The 12,539-nt window shown below is 43.4% G+C and overlaps 1 protein-coding gene across 1 annotated transcript in view; it reads right to left on the minus strand.

The window, feature by feature from the left end:
• FANCA (FA complementation group A) overlaps positions 1-11,197 on the minus strand; it is a 36,515-nt gene extending 25,318 nt beyond the window's left edge. Inside the window, exons 1-11 of the mRNA XM_062586823.1 lie at positions 11,158-11,197; positions 10,487-10,596; positions 9,776-9,848; positions 9,134-9,276; positions 8,414-8,509; positions 6,129-6,202; positions 4,902-5,014; positions 4,068-4,150; positions 3,586-3,619; positions 1,192-1,258; positions 483-595 (exon numbers count right to left, since the gene is read on the minus strand). Of these exons, the coding sequence (XP_062442807.1) occupies positions 483-595; positions 1,192-1,258; positions 3,586-3,619; positions 4,068-4,150; positions 4,902-5,014; positions 6,129-6,202; positions 8,414-8,509; positions 9,134-9,276; positions 9,776-9,848; positions 10,487-10,596; positions 11,158-11,197 (946 nt within the window). The remainder of the gene's footprint in view (positions 1-482; positions 596-1,191; positions 1,259-3,585; positions 3,620-4,067; positions 4,151-4,901; positions 5,015-6,128; positions 6,203-8,413; positions 8,510-9,133; positions 9,277-9,775; positions 9,849-10,486; positions 10,597-11,157) is intronic.
• Positions 11,198-12,539: the final 1,342 nt, after the last annotated feature.

The following is a 12,539-nucleotide window of genomic DNA, read 5'->3' on the forward strand; positions in this document are numbered from 1 at the left end:
TACTTGATCTACCAAAATGAACCACAAAGACACCTAGCCAGAAGAAAAGGGCCACGCTTTATGCTTAAAACCAAACACGCAAAGGCAAATTTATTCTACTGCTGAGCTCTCTGTGGTATCAGCTCTCCCACCCAACTTCTCAACTCCTTTGCCCAAAATTCCTCTAAGAGCTGATAATTCTCCCATGTCTTTCCAGTAAGGACTGCCATTAGATGTTACTCCGAATATCTGTTCATTACCCATGGGCTGAAGCTGCGTTTCAAAGAACCGATTTATTCACCTAAAGCCCAGAGTATGAATTTTAGTCTTCTCTGATGCTGTGCTTATATAGCTCCCAAGGATAGAGCTGGCAAGTCAGGCAGCACCACTGGCTCGACATCCCCCAGAGTAGACCCATTCAGTGAAGCCTCAGTGAATGGCGCTCCTGACCCATCACAAGAATCAGTCCTGGACAGACACTTACTTCTCCTCCCAATTCCCACCTTTCAACAGAGGGCTGTAGGTAAGAACCTCAGTTAGTGTGTGTCTAAAAAATTGCTGCAGGGATTCAGGATGAACTGCACTTTTATATATCGTCACATTGAACACGTTTAGCCTACAAATGAAATAAAGAAATATTCAGAAATATGGTCTGATCAACACACTGATCATGAACGACTCATTTTTTCTCTACATCTATCTTATTAAATCAACAGAGAAAAATACTTTCTTTTACGTATTTTTAAAATCTAATGGTTAATTCATCATTATTAAGCTATCATATTTACAAACTTGAAACAAATTACACCTCTGCACAGCATGGGAATAAAGGCTAATGTGTACAAAGTGCTTATACAAAATGGGTTTCGAAGCAAGAATTTGAGGAGGAGCTGATGGCATGTTCCAGGTGTTTCTGCACAGAAGCAGGGTGAGCAAAGCTGACAGGATAAACTCACAGCATGTTAAGAGGGGACGTAAGATTAGTTCCAATACAGCTGAAAAACTCTTTAATGCTTTACTTGCATCTTACATGCATCATCACTTGGTTTAGTTACTATATTTTATTAGGGAGGAGAATACTAAAAATAAGTTACACTGGAGCAAAATGAAAATAGATATTCACCCAGTTTTAGTAATAAGTGTAATAGTGGCAAAAAAAAAAAAAGGAAAAAAAAAGTTCCTGACATTATTTAGAATAATAGTGTTTCTTACCAGCATCCCATAGCTTCCACCTTAGAAACATCTTCCTGCTTCTCTTTACCAACAGCATTGAGCACCCCTAGTATCCCAAACAGATCAAATGAGAGAAACAGAATTGAAAGAAACTGTAACACTAAACAACATGGAGAAACTATGTGGAACGAGCAATCTGTACATCTTTAAGATGGTGATCCCACTAGGAAAATGGGCAGAAGCTGTTCAACATCATTAAACTCTTATGAAAATTTCTCGAAGCAACATAAAGGCTAAAAAAAAGAACTGTTAAGCTAACCTTGAACCACTTCAAAAGCATTCCCAGGAATGTGCTAATAATTAAACCATCTAAAAATGCACATTAATTAGCATTTAATTTCTAAACCCAATCCTAATTTGCAGTGCTTGCACCAGCAGATGCACTGTACAAACTGTGCTCCAGAAGAGAAAAAATTCTGGAGGCAGGGATTTCCACAGGTAAGATTTATATTAACAACCCCTTAAAATCATGTTCTTAACCACCCACATCAAACAGTGAGAGAATGCTGCTGTGAATGCCACACATTTGTAACAGCAGTAAGATGTCACCACACCACATATAGCACTACTTAGCAGCATTCCTTCAAAAAGCTAGGCCTGTTCATAAATACCTGGTAGAGTTCAAAAATGCTAGCAGCTTGCACAGCATATTGCCTTAACATCAGACTACACAAAGCCCGTATGCTTAGAGACAGCCTTTGCTTTGCAGCCTGCTGCAGCAGCAGTTTGGTTTCTTGTCCCATCCTACTTAAAAAAAAAAAAGGTAAGTCTCTTCTTTTAACAGTGGAAAAGGTTGTTGAGGAGGGCATTAGGATTGTCTCAGTGATGCACTCTGAAATCTACTGAATTGAGGCAGAACAGGAATCCGTCACGTGCCTTTTGGAAGACAGTCCACAGTATTAATAAGTAATACTCTCCTCCCCTGCAGAAGAATACTTTAAGGTTAAGTAGGGGAGAACAGAGAAAAGGAGATAAACTCTACTTATCCTTAGGCACAGGAGTTCACTACAGCAAGATCATTCATATGAAGCAGAGCGTTCCCATTCTACTCTTAGCCTGTCCTTCTCCTCCTGTGAAGGTCTTTATTAATCATAAATTATTTTGCATAAAGTATCCTAATATTCTTCAAAGCAGCTGATTAGTTATTAAGTGAAACTCCCCAAAAGCAATCCTAAAGTATACACTAACAAAAATTCTTGTTTTCTTACATTTTTACATGCATAGACCAAGTCAGGCAGCAGCACAGGCTGTACAAATAAGGTCATATGAAGAGCAGGTTAGCAGACTCAAGCCTGCGACTCCCACAGCAGCTCTTGCTGCTTTCCCTTTTTAGAATTACTCTGCAAGGCATGTAAGACATCCCAGTCTACAGACAGAGCCCCAGGCTGGTGGGGCTCATATGGAAAGATGCAGAAGGGAGGGGAGTAGCCCTTGTGTTATGTCTTGGCTTTCCATAATTTTACAACAAATGGAAAGCACTAATTTTTACAGTAGCACTGAGTATGGTGCTAAAACTTGCCAGCAAGAAAAGTGGTAAAGCACTGTCACTAGTAGTGGTAAAGCACTAGACAGAAGAGCAACAACAGTAGGATTAGACTTATATCCTGGTCTAAAGCACATGAAGTGAGCGAGTGTTTTCCTCTGCAGACAAGGCTGTACAGCAGATAAAGCAACTTACCACAAAGCTCATCTGTGACAACAGAAAAAAACCCAAACCTGGTGTATGTTTAATCTTTTTGCATTAGGATCTGCAATGCAAATTAGACACTACTATGCATCGGTCCTCAGCAACATCATGACTGACCAGGACAACAGGTATATTGTCCATAGGACAGTTCTTGAAGATTGGCCATTTAAAGACTAAAAATATGTATTAGATGACTTTGCTCAGCATTAAAAAAAAAAAAAAGTTTTCACAAACCATTGGTCTGCAAATCCAAATCATGAGTCAGGAATAGTTTACTTGCCTGTAACTCAGTAAATTCAACATCTAATGGACTAAACAAAGTAAATTAGCCTAGCTTAATCTCTGCCCTACAATAGATTGGACTGCTTCCAATCAAGCTTGTTTAAAATCAGCTGATATCTTTACCTGATGATGCAGCTGGGAGTGTCAAAAACATGCAGCTACAATAAAAGGCAAGGAATTATCTGCAATGCGAGAAGAAACTCACTTTATAGGAGAGAAGGGAAATGAGAGACAAAGACAGTGATATAAAATGCACAAGATAGGAAAAGCATCCTAGACAAAGAACTTCTCCAAAGCCTTAAAGGTTTAGCAAAGAATAAGGAATGTCAGTCTAGCAAAGAATAAGGAATGTCAGTCTAGCAAAATATTAATTGCATAAAGCTACAAATAACAAAAACACTTACATGTCAACATTCTTTGTAAAACAGCACGACAGATCTGTTTAAAATTAACAAATTCAGACCATTTAGTGTTTAAAAAAAAGCTATAATTGTAGGCAGAAAAGCTAAACTGATTAAAAAGGTTGTTATCCCTTTTACTTTTAAGATTAACTTTTACCACAGGCTTTACTATATAAGAGATACAATAGACAGACAGACAAGCATTTTCCATGCTTATCAGCATTCCAAGCTTCACATTAAAATGGAAAAAAGCAATCAAGATGAAACCCAGGAAGATAAAACGATGGGCCCTTGACAGGTCACCTTGGAGAAGCTTTAAAAAATAAGAAAAAAATCTCTGCCCTGGTTTCACTATTTCTTCCCCACACACTCCAGTACATGGACATTGCACTTTGATAGTTGCTCTAAACTCAGATTTATTCATGTTGAGCAATGCACAAACACATATGATGAAACTACTTGTAAATAGTTAATTTTGCCCTTACATGGGGAACCTTCTTGAATTCCAACTTCCTTCCCAGTTCTGACGTTTGCTGAAAACCATTCTGAAGAAACATGATCACAAAGTCTGCAAATCAAGGAATTGGTGTTTCAGTATCCTTTCTCAATAAAAGATACTCTGCTCTGTTGCCTCCCCATCAGTCTCCCTAAAGGACTCATGCCTGAAAAGCATCATTCTCTATACAGCACAGTCAGCAAGATTGATTGGTTCTCCGTTATTTCTTGGAGTAAAATTACTCCCAGGGAAAAGAGCTCGGAAGGATCAATGACAAGAGCCACACAGAAACGTTAAAAACAAATAGAGAGACCATGCAATTTATAGTTCTCACAGTCTATCACTGCAAAACTCATATAGATTGTACCTGACCAACTGCACTGGTTCAAATGTCTAACTACAGCCTCCAATCAAATTGCTTAGTGATTTTTTTCTGAATCAAAATGCAAAGTAAATGATAGAAAACAATGGGGGGGGGGATGGAATTGTTAAATTTTTCTGGTCTATCCTGGACACTTTGCAAAACTGCCATGCTCTTGATTGGAGGTCACTTCTGGCCCCACACATCTTGGGACTACACTTATTTGTGCTCCTATATTATAAAAGGATATAGAAATTCAAATCTATTTTTGATGATGGGAAAGAGTTTGTTAAATTCACCAAATATAAAAATATATTCCCCTCATTGAAACCATGCAAGAAAGGAGGGCAAAGTGAGGTTCCGTTCTTACTCCTCCGAGCTTTTGACTTGTACAGTCTGCTGCAGACTCTGAAGATCAGCAATCTGACCTCTACTTTACCAACACTCGGTTCAGTGCCTTGCCTGTGAAAACACGCCTAGAAAGCTCCACATCCTGGGAGGACTCTTCCATCTGCTCACAAAGCCCACAAAGGCTGCTGCACAGCCACTCCACCACAGTAGGAGGGTCTGTGTTGCTGGGAACAAACAAAAGAACATCCAATTCAACATTCTGTTTTTTGTGATGCTTGTTTTTTTTTTTCCTCCACCATCATCTTGGACACAAGAAAAGGTAGAATCCCACAGAGATGGCTCTAGATGTGGCATTTCATTTCTTTAATTTGGGCCACCAGAGCTTTATTTGCTCCATAAAGAAGCATAAGAAAACATATCCAAAGAAAATGAATTAATATTAAAATTGTGTGTTCAAATACTTCCCCATCTCTGACATTAAAATATTTCCATTAAAAAAAAGTTAAAGATTTTAATTCTCCTTTCTAAGATACTACAATAAAAATGTTTTCAAAAATCAAGCTCTTAATCTCTTTGTTTTCTTCAGATTTCAAGTACAGTGAGATCTGAAGACTTTTTTTCCTCCTCTGTAGGCCCATTAACAGACTAGTAAACCAGTACCAAGGGTCTAAAAGATCACTGCAATGTTTCTTTGTCATCATAAGAAAACAACTTGAACTCCATAAATAATAACTGATTTTACTTGCCAGCTCTATATGAAAGGGCCATGCAAGTTAAAAAACAAAACAAAACCAAAACACCAAAACAAAACCCACTATTCAAGAGATTGACTCTTCCAAACATAACTGAAATGGTGGCTTTACGAAGATAGAAATTCACAGTTTCTGCAAAGCAAGACCTCTGGTCAAGACCAGCATTCATTTGTACTGGCTAAATAAGAATTTCCAAAGCAGATCGCAAGGCATGGGCAGGTGGACTGAACAGCTGAGTTAGTGATTCCTCTCCTGCAGGACAGGGTAACCCTCCATATGCAGCCATTTATGTCAGTGAAACGAAACACTACATAAAACATTATCTAGAAGTCTTGAGTGGTGGTCCACACTGAACCATTCTGCTTCACATTGCAACTGATTCAGCAGTCAACAAACAACCAATTACCCGATCCTAAACCACGCTAACCCAGGGTAACCTCACAAACCCAGGATAACTTCTTAAATCCTGCTAATCTGATCACTTGCAAGCACCTGACTATATTCTTAGTCCAGAATACTCATGACTAATCCCTGATTAGATTTCAATAGGTTTTGAGAGACTGCAAACCTACAAACCTCTGCTCACCTCTCCAGCAGTTCTTCCAGTCCAACGATGCTGCCTCTGTGCAGCTGCCACACAACTTCCAGCAATGGAGGTTTCTAACAGAATGTCATGATTAGGTCATAGGATGTAACTGACAGTTTACATTAACATTTTGCTAACATAAACTACAGAACCCCATCTAAATTCCATTTATTGAAACTACTCAGGACTTACTAAAGCTGTAACAAATGAAATATCAGATGTGGGGAGATTACATCTGATTTATTCTTTCCTGCAAATTTTTAAGGGTTGAGAACACCAACATTTGAAATTTTCATGGTTATGTAATAAGTACACCTATCTTTTCTGCATCCTCCACCCCCACCCTGGAATAATCTTGATTTTGCACTTTCAAAGGTGCAGCAGCTATCCCAGAAAATAGGTAGTATCACTAAGTTTCAACTCTTGTTAATTCAGATTCAGAAACAGATTAGAGAATTATCACTTAGCCTACTGACTGTTTAGTCTCTTTGAAGAGAGTATGATTCTCTCAAATCCATTTCTCAACAGGAGATTACAGAAATAGACACTGCAGCTGTAAAAGCAGAGAGCCCTATGGACAGAAACAGAAAACACGAACACCACTTCAAAGGTCCTGCTCCTAAATACCAGGCTTGCCAAAAAGCAAAATCAGCACTATGCTGAATTTCAGTGTGGATGAAGTAGCTGCCCCTTTTATGCCTTACTGAAACACATCCCTGCAGCTCCAGCATGGAACAGTTTGTCCCTAGATGATGCCTTGTGTCAACAAAACATGACCCCTAGAAATACCAGGAATGGAGAAGACAGTAGAGTAACAATTCCCCTCCATTCCAGCCTTAATACAGAAACACTCTAATCTAGAAACAAAGTCATCCAAGGACACTCTGATGACTTGCAAAGAAAGAAGTACTTGGGAGTCTTGGGGCACAAGAACCATTCAGAAAGAAAGTCCCACTACCTTTCCACGGGAACTAGAAGCCGCTTCTTAGCATGAGCCTAGACTCCCTCGCCTATACTTTGTCTTCAAGAACTTAATCCTTTACAGTAACAATCTCAATTACACAGCAGTACTTGATTTCTATGTCTACCTGAGAACAAGCAGATTTTATCAGCCTGTAAAACACACTGGATTCTGTTTTCAGCCTAGGATTGGTTATTTGAAATGACAAAACTCCTCTTTATCCAGGCAGATCAGAATCTTCTCTCTTTCTCACCAGAGTAGCTAGCAACTAAAATTGCCCTGCTCACAAGAAATCCTTAATTCTTGTAAGAGTAGAAGTTATCATAAGAAAACGAATTACCCAAATCAAATCAAGACAATACTTTTGTGAAGCAATACAAACTGTTACCTATTATCACGTTTCTCCCAAGCCACTTGCTCCCATGACCTTACTCAGGCTTATCACAGTTCCCAGATAAATAAAGCAGAGAACCAAAATGCCAAAGACACACTGAACATTGCTGGCAAAGACTATGAGACTGTGTCATCTCATAGCCAGCTGGGGGATTTTCACTGTCTGGTTAATCGATCTGGACTGCTTTGCCCAGAGACCATCTGATGGAAAAGAGTGGGTGCCATACTTCAGCAATAACAGTAAGCTAGTGAAGCTAAACAGGAAACAAAATTATACACCTCAAAGTTTCTATTAACTGCAGTGTCATCTCAGGTGAGTTTAATCCCATTACCCATGCTGCAACCGTAGAGACACTGTTTGCCATGCCCTTTCTAGCTTGCAAAAACGAATGAAAACCAGCCCTGCTCAGTACAAACAGCAGTATTTAAACATCTCCTTCAGAGAGGCAAGAATGCTGTTTGCCTAGCTCCAAAAAAACGCCAAAACTTGACGACCAAGACAGTGCCAACTCTCCTTTGTGGCAGTTTCTTAGTAAAAGTGGCCAGGCAATTTTAATGATTCATTTATTTCCAAATCTCTGCTAAGTCCTCTTCATAAAAGAATAGCCTGCTACAGAAGCTAGGAAGCTGCCAGTGAACTTGTTTTTAAAATAAATAAATGAAAACAAAAAGCCTTACTAACGCTCCAACATATTTAGAATTTAACTCATGCTTTCAAAAACTCAGAACCTACTCTGTACACAAAAAAAGCTATCTCTACCACAAAAAGCCACCATGGGAAACAGAACGCAAGTCACAGCACTTCACTAATCCATTTTGGAGTCATTCCTTACTTTCACTGAGCAAGAGAGTTGAACACATCTTACTGGATCCCTCAGATTAAATCTAAATATTCTGTAACACAGCAATGTTTCTATTGTAGAGTTCTTACCTTCATTTTCCACATTTCTTGACAGAATAGTGAGCGACAGAACATATTGTTCGCCAACAAATCTTTGACTGTCAGAAGCAAGCATGACAACCTCTTCTGGAACCACACCCAAAAATAAAGCAGAAATAATTCCCTTTGTAAATAAGACATTCTTATAAAAATCTATTTTTCTGCTTTTCCCTGTTTACTGCTTTCAAAAGACTTGAATAGTGGAGAGAATTCATAGGCAAGGCTCAAAACCTTTCATTTTAAGGTTGAGTTATAGGCAGCCAAGCTGACAGCACTGACATCTGGTAACTACTCAGAGGTGACATGTACCAATAGTCATGGCATAGCTTTTGTACAGAATAACCACAACCACAGCTTGCTACATTGCAAATTGAAAAGACTGTTAAAGATAGAGCAATGGATAAAAGAGACCAAACCACGCCAGAGAAGGCTGAGTTACACTAAAGATGGTAGTACAGTATCTGTTTAGACAAGCCCACCTAATATTGTAGCAAGGTAGAAAATTTCATTTCCAAGCTGCAAAAACCTAGCTGCTTTCCTGTACAAGGCAAGAATGCCATACTTCTGTGAACATAGCAGACAAATTTATGATCAATTGGCTGCTCAGGTCCTATATGCATGGTTGATTTTATCAAGAACAGGTAAATTGGGTTTAAAGTCAAACATAACAATACAGTTTTCTCGATAAGCTAAACAAACTTTCTCACTTACTCTCTGCTCCAAGTTCAGCAGCTGTGCTTGAGAGGAGCTTGTGGAAGCCTGGCAGATCTGCTCGATGTTGGTAACAGCATTTTTGGCTGCCAAGATTTCTGTGGGTACACCCAATCTTGAGGCCTGTTCCTGCAGAACAGAGGCTAAAAAACAAAGCAGAAAGCTGACAGCATCGGGGGGAGGGAGGTTTGAACATATGACTGTGAACAGAGAAGTCTCAGGCCTTAGACTTCTTCCAACACTGATGTCATTTATTGCACTGAGAAGTCAACGTTATCCCCTTTCCTGTACACAAAACAGTGGCAGAATTACCAGTACCACAGAGGTGGAGCATCCTTGCTAAAGCAGATTTTGCATTTTAGCCCTGCAGGACTCACAGTGACATTTTAAAATAAAATATTCAAAGATTTGACTGCCAGGTATTTCATCACTGGACATGTAAGGGATGAGCAATTGAGAGAGACAAGGAACAGTGAGAAGAAAATAAAATTGGGATTATCAAAAGAGGAAATAGATGGGATTAAGCTTGCAGAAGAGTGAATAAGAGAGGAAGGAAATGAAATGCATTTATTAGGCAGAAATGTAGTACATAATGAAAAGTTAATTTCCATTTCTGCCTACAACAGACGCTCTTTCACTCACCTATAAATGATTCTGACCGTACTTTTTGGTGCTCTATACCACTGTCTTCAGCTGGCTCAACTGAATCTTCCACCTTGAAACAGAACAAAATCATATCAATCTTAGACAACTATTTTTCACATATATAAATACATACTTATTAGTTGTGTCATTCTAGGGGGCTAAAGCAACTGAAATGAAATTAACACCTAGCTCCAACACCTCCTGCATGGTCCTGTTAAGGTGCCAAAATCTCTGGCTTATAAGAGACACAAGTACTGTTATCTTCGTTTCATGCAGAGAAAGCTTGGCTCAAGTGTTTTTGTAGATATATTACACAGGTTTTCATAAGGACAGTCATATTAGTCAGAAAAGGTTGTCAATCCAGAAAAAAACCTACCATATTCTCAATAAACCAGTTCCAACACCCAAAAAAAGGTGTTGGATTTCCACTTGTCCAAATCCAAACAGGCCCCAGGCTTGGTCATTTTTCATCAGTAACAACAAAATGCAAAGGAATAAAATTTAAAAAAAAATCTCATCTCTACAATAAAGACCTCTAAACTTCCACTTACTTCTATGGTACTGTTTCTTTTCCCTTATCATAAAAACATTGTTCCTGAGACATTCATTTTACAGTTGTATTAGAAAGGACTGGACAGAAACCTGTTTACAGCAGGAATCTCACAAGATCTCCACCTGACCCTAAGTCCCAAGCCTGCTGGCTCTTACCTCCAGGAGGAGGTCATTCAGGTTCAGATGGCGATCCAAAAGGTGGAGAGCAGCTTCCTGGAGCTCTGCTCCACTCCCAAAGGCCCTTTTTCGTTTTCTGGCTCTTCCTGCTAAGAGGTTTGGATTTTCTTTAAGGATTAGAGCTCGTTTTGGCCCCACTCAGCCAGGCTTCCCTCCCACCCACTGGCACACATCATACACATGGGCCCTCGCAAGCAGGGCGACTGCACTCCCGGTCGTGCCCCCACGAGCTGTCACGGCGGCAGGAGCGGGGCTGAGGAGGGATGTGGGACGTCTCCGTGGGGCACACGCCAGCCCAGCACAGTGGCCTGATCCCGACGGCCTTGAGCAGGCCCTGCTGCGAGAAGTCACCGGCTCCAAAGCCCCCGGGACCCAAAGGGCGCAGGGGCTGCCCGGAGACCCTGGCACAAAGCCACAGGAGGCTGTGACCGCAAGTAGAAGGTGCCCGAGAGGGGCAGGGGCTCGGGGTGCTGCGCAGGGCCTGAAGGGCAGCAGCGAGCCCACCCACAGCTGAGGGAGCGAGGGGCTGCCGGGGGCTGCGTGGGCCTCAGGAGGGGCGTGGCAGAGGGCACAGCGGGTGCTTTCAACCCCCTCTTCCCCTCTCCCGTCGCTGCAGAGGGGACTAGCGCCGCCGCCCCGGCCCCACGTACCCAGCAACTCCCGCAGCCGCCTCCCGCCCGCGCCCGCCATCACGGCGGCCCCTCCCGCTTCCCGCCAACCAAACCTGCCCGCCCTGCGCCGCCATTGGCTGCCCGCCGCAGCGGGGCCGCCGCTGCCCATTGGCTGGAAGCGCGAGGGGGGGGCGGGGCCACACCCTGCGTCGCCATGTTGGTGGCGGCGGTGGCGGAGGCCGCCATTTTGGAGAGGGCAGGCGGTGTGGGGCAGGGAGCGCCGCGCTGAGGGGAGATGGGGAGGGGACGGGGGGAGCCGGCCTAGACCGCCCGCAATGACCTGGCGAAGGGCAGAGGCGAGGAAGGGGGACTTCACACTCCGCAGGGCAGAGAGCAGGGGCTTGCTGATGGCTATAAGGGCCTGAGGGGGATGCCTCCCTCGAGGGAATTCCCACAGGGATTTTCCCCGGCTGAAGGAGGGGAAGCGTCGAGGCTCGACGGGCGCTGTGGGGCCGAGCTGCCCCACCCCGCCAGGCAATTGCGGGCGGATAAACGGCGCCGGAGCGTTCGCCCTGCGGAGCCGGGCGCTGCTTGCAGGCGCTGGAAGCCGCAGTTGGCCGCGGGGTGTTTTCGGCGTGCGCAGCAGCGGCACCCGCGAGCGGCGGTTCAGCAGCCCTCGCCGCGCCGAGAGCCGCGGAAAGCCTTTCCCGGCTCCCAGTCTGACGCTCGTGCAGGGGCACGCTCCCGCGGCCAGCCTGCCTCTCCCCTCCCCGGCACCGCCGTGCCGCGGAGGCTGCGGGAAGCATCCCGCTTCGCACCTTCCCTCCTGCAACCGAAAGAAAAGCCGAGAGCAAAACCCCGGCGCCCGGAGAGCATCTGAGCAGAGCTGCGTCGCCTTCGTGCTGGCGCTTGGGGACAAAGCCCCATGCTCAGTTTTCTGGTTAACAAGGAAGATAGCTCAAAATAAGCAAAGCCTCTTGCGGTAGCTATGTTGGCAGGACTGTGCCCTCCCCAAGGCCCCTGCCGAGAAAAAAAGGGGATTTGGATTGTGGATTGGGGGCCCACAGCCAAAAAATAAAGCAAAATTGCTTGCAGAAACTTGGACAAGCACTGCACCGCTAACGCAGGGGACGTGACTCACTTTATCCCCTAGACACATCCTGCGGGTAACGGGGAAGCCCTACAAAAAGGAGCGAAGGAAACGATCGTGCCCAAGAGAGCCAGGACGGGAGCAGGACTCGGGCAGACCTGCCCCGGCTGCCTGGCATTGCAGCCCGGCCTTGTGCCTGCAAAGGCGCAGGCTATGCGGAGAGGAGCTAGCGCATTGAGGCAGGTTGGGAGGAAGAACCGGAGGGGAGATTGGGCAGACCTTAGAGCCAGCAATTAAAGGGATTAAGAAGCAGGGAAGGACTCATCTGCAA

Source organism: Rhea pennata, chromosome 13, assembly GCF_028389875.1.
Source record: "Rhea pennata isolate bPtePen1 chromosome 13, bPtePen1.pri, whole genome shotgun sequence".
NCBI lineage: Eukaryota > Metazoa > Chordata > Aves > Rheiformes > Rheidae > Rhea > Rhea pennata.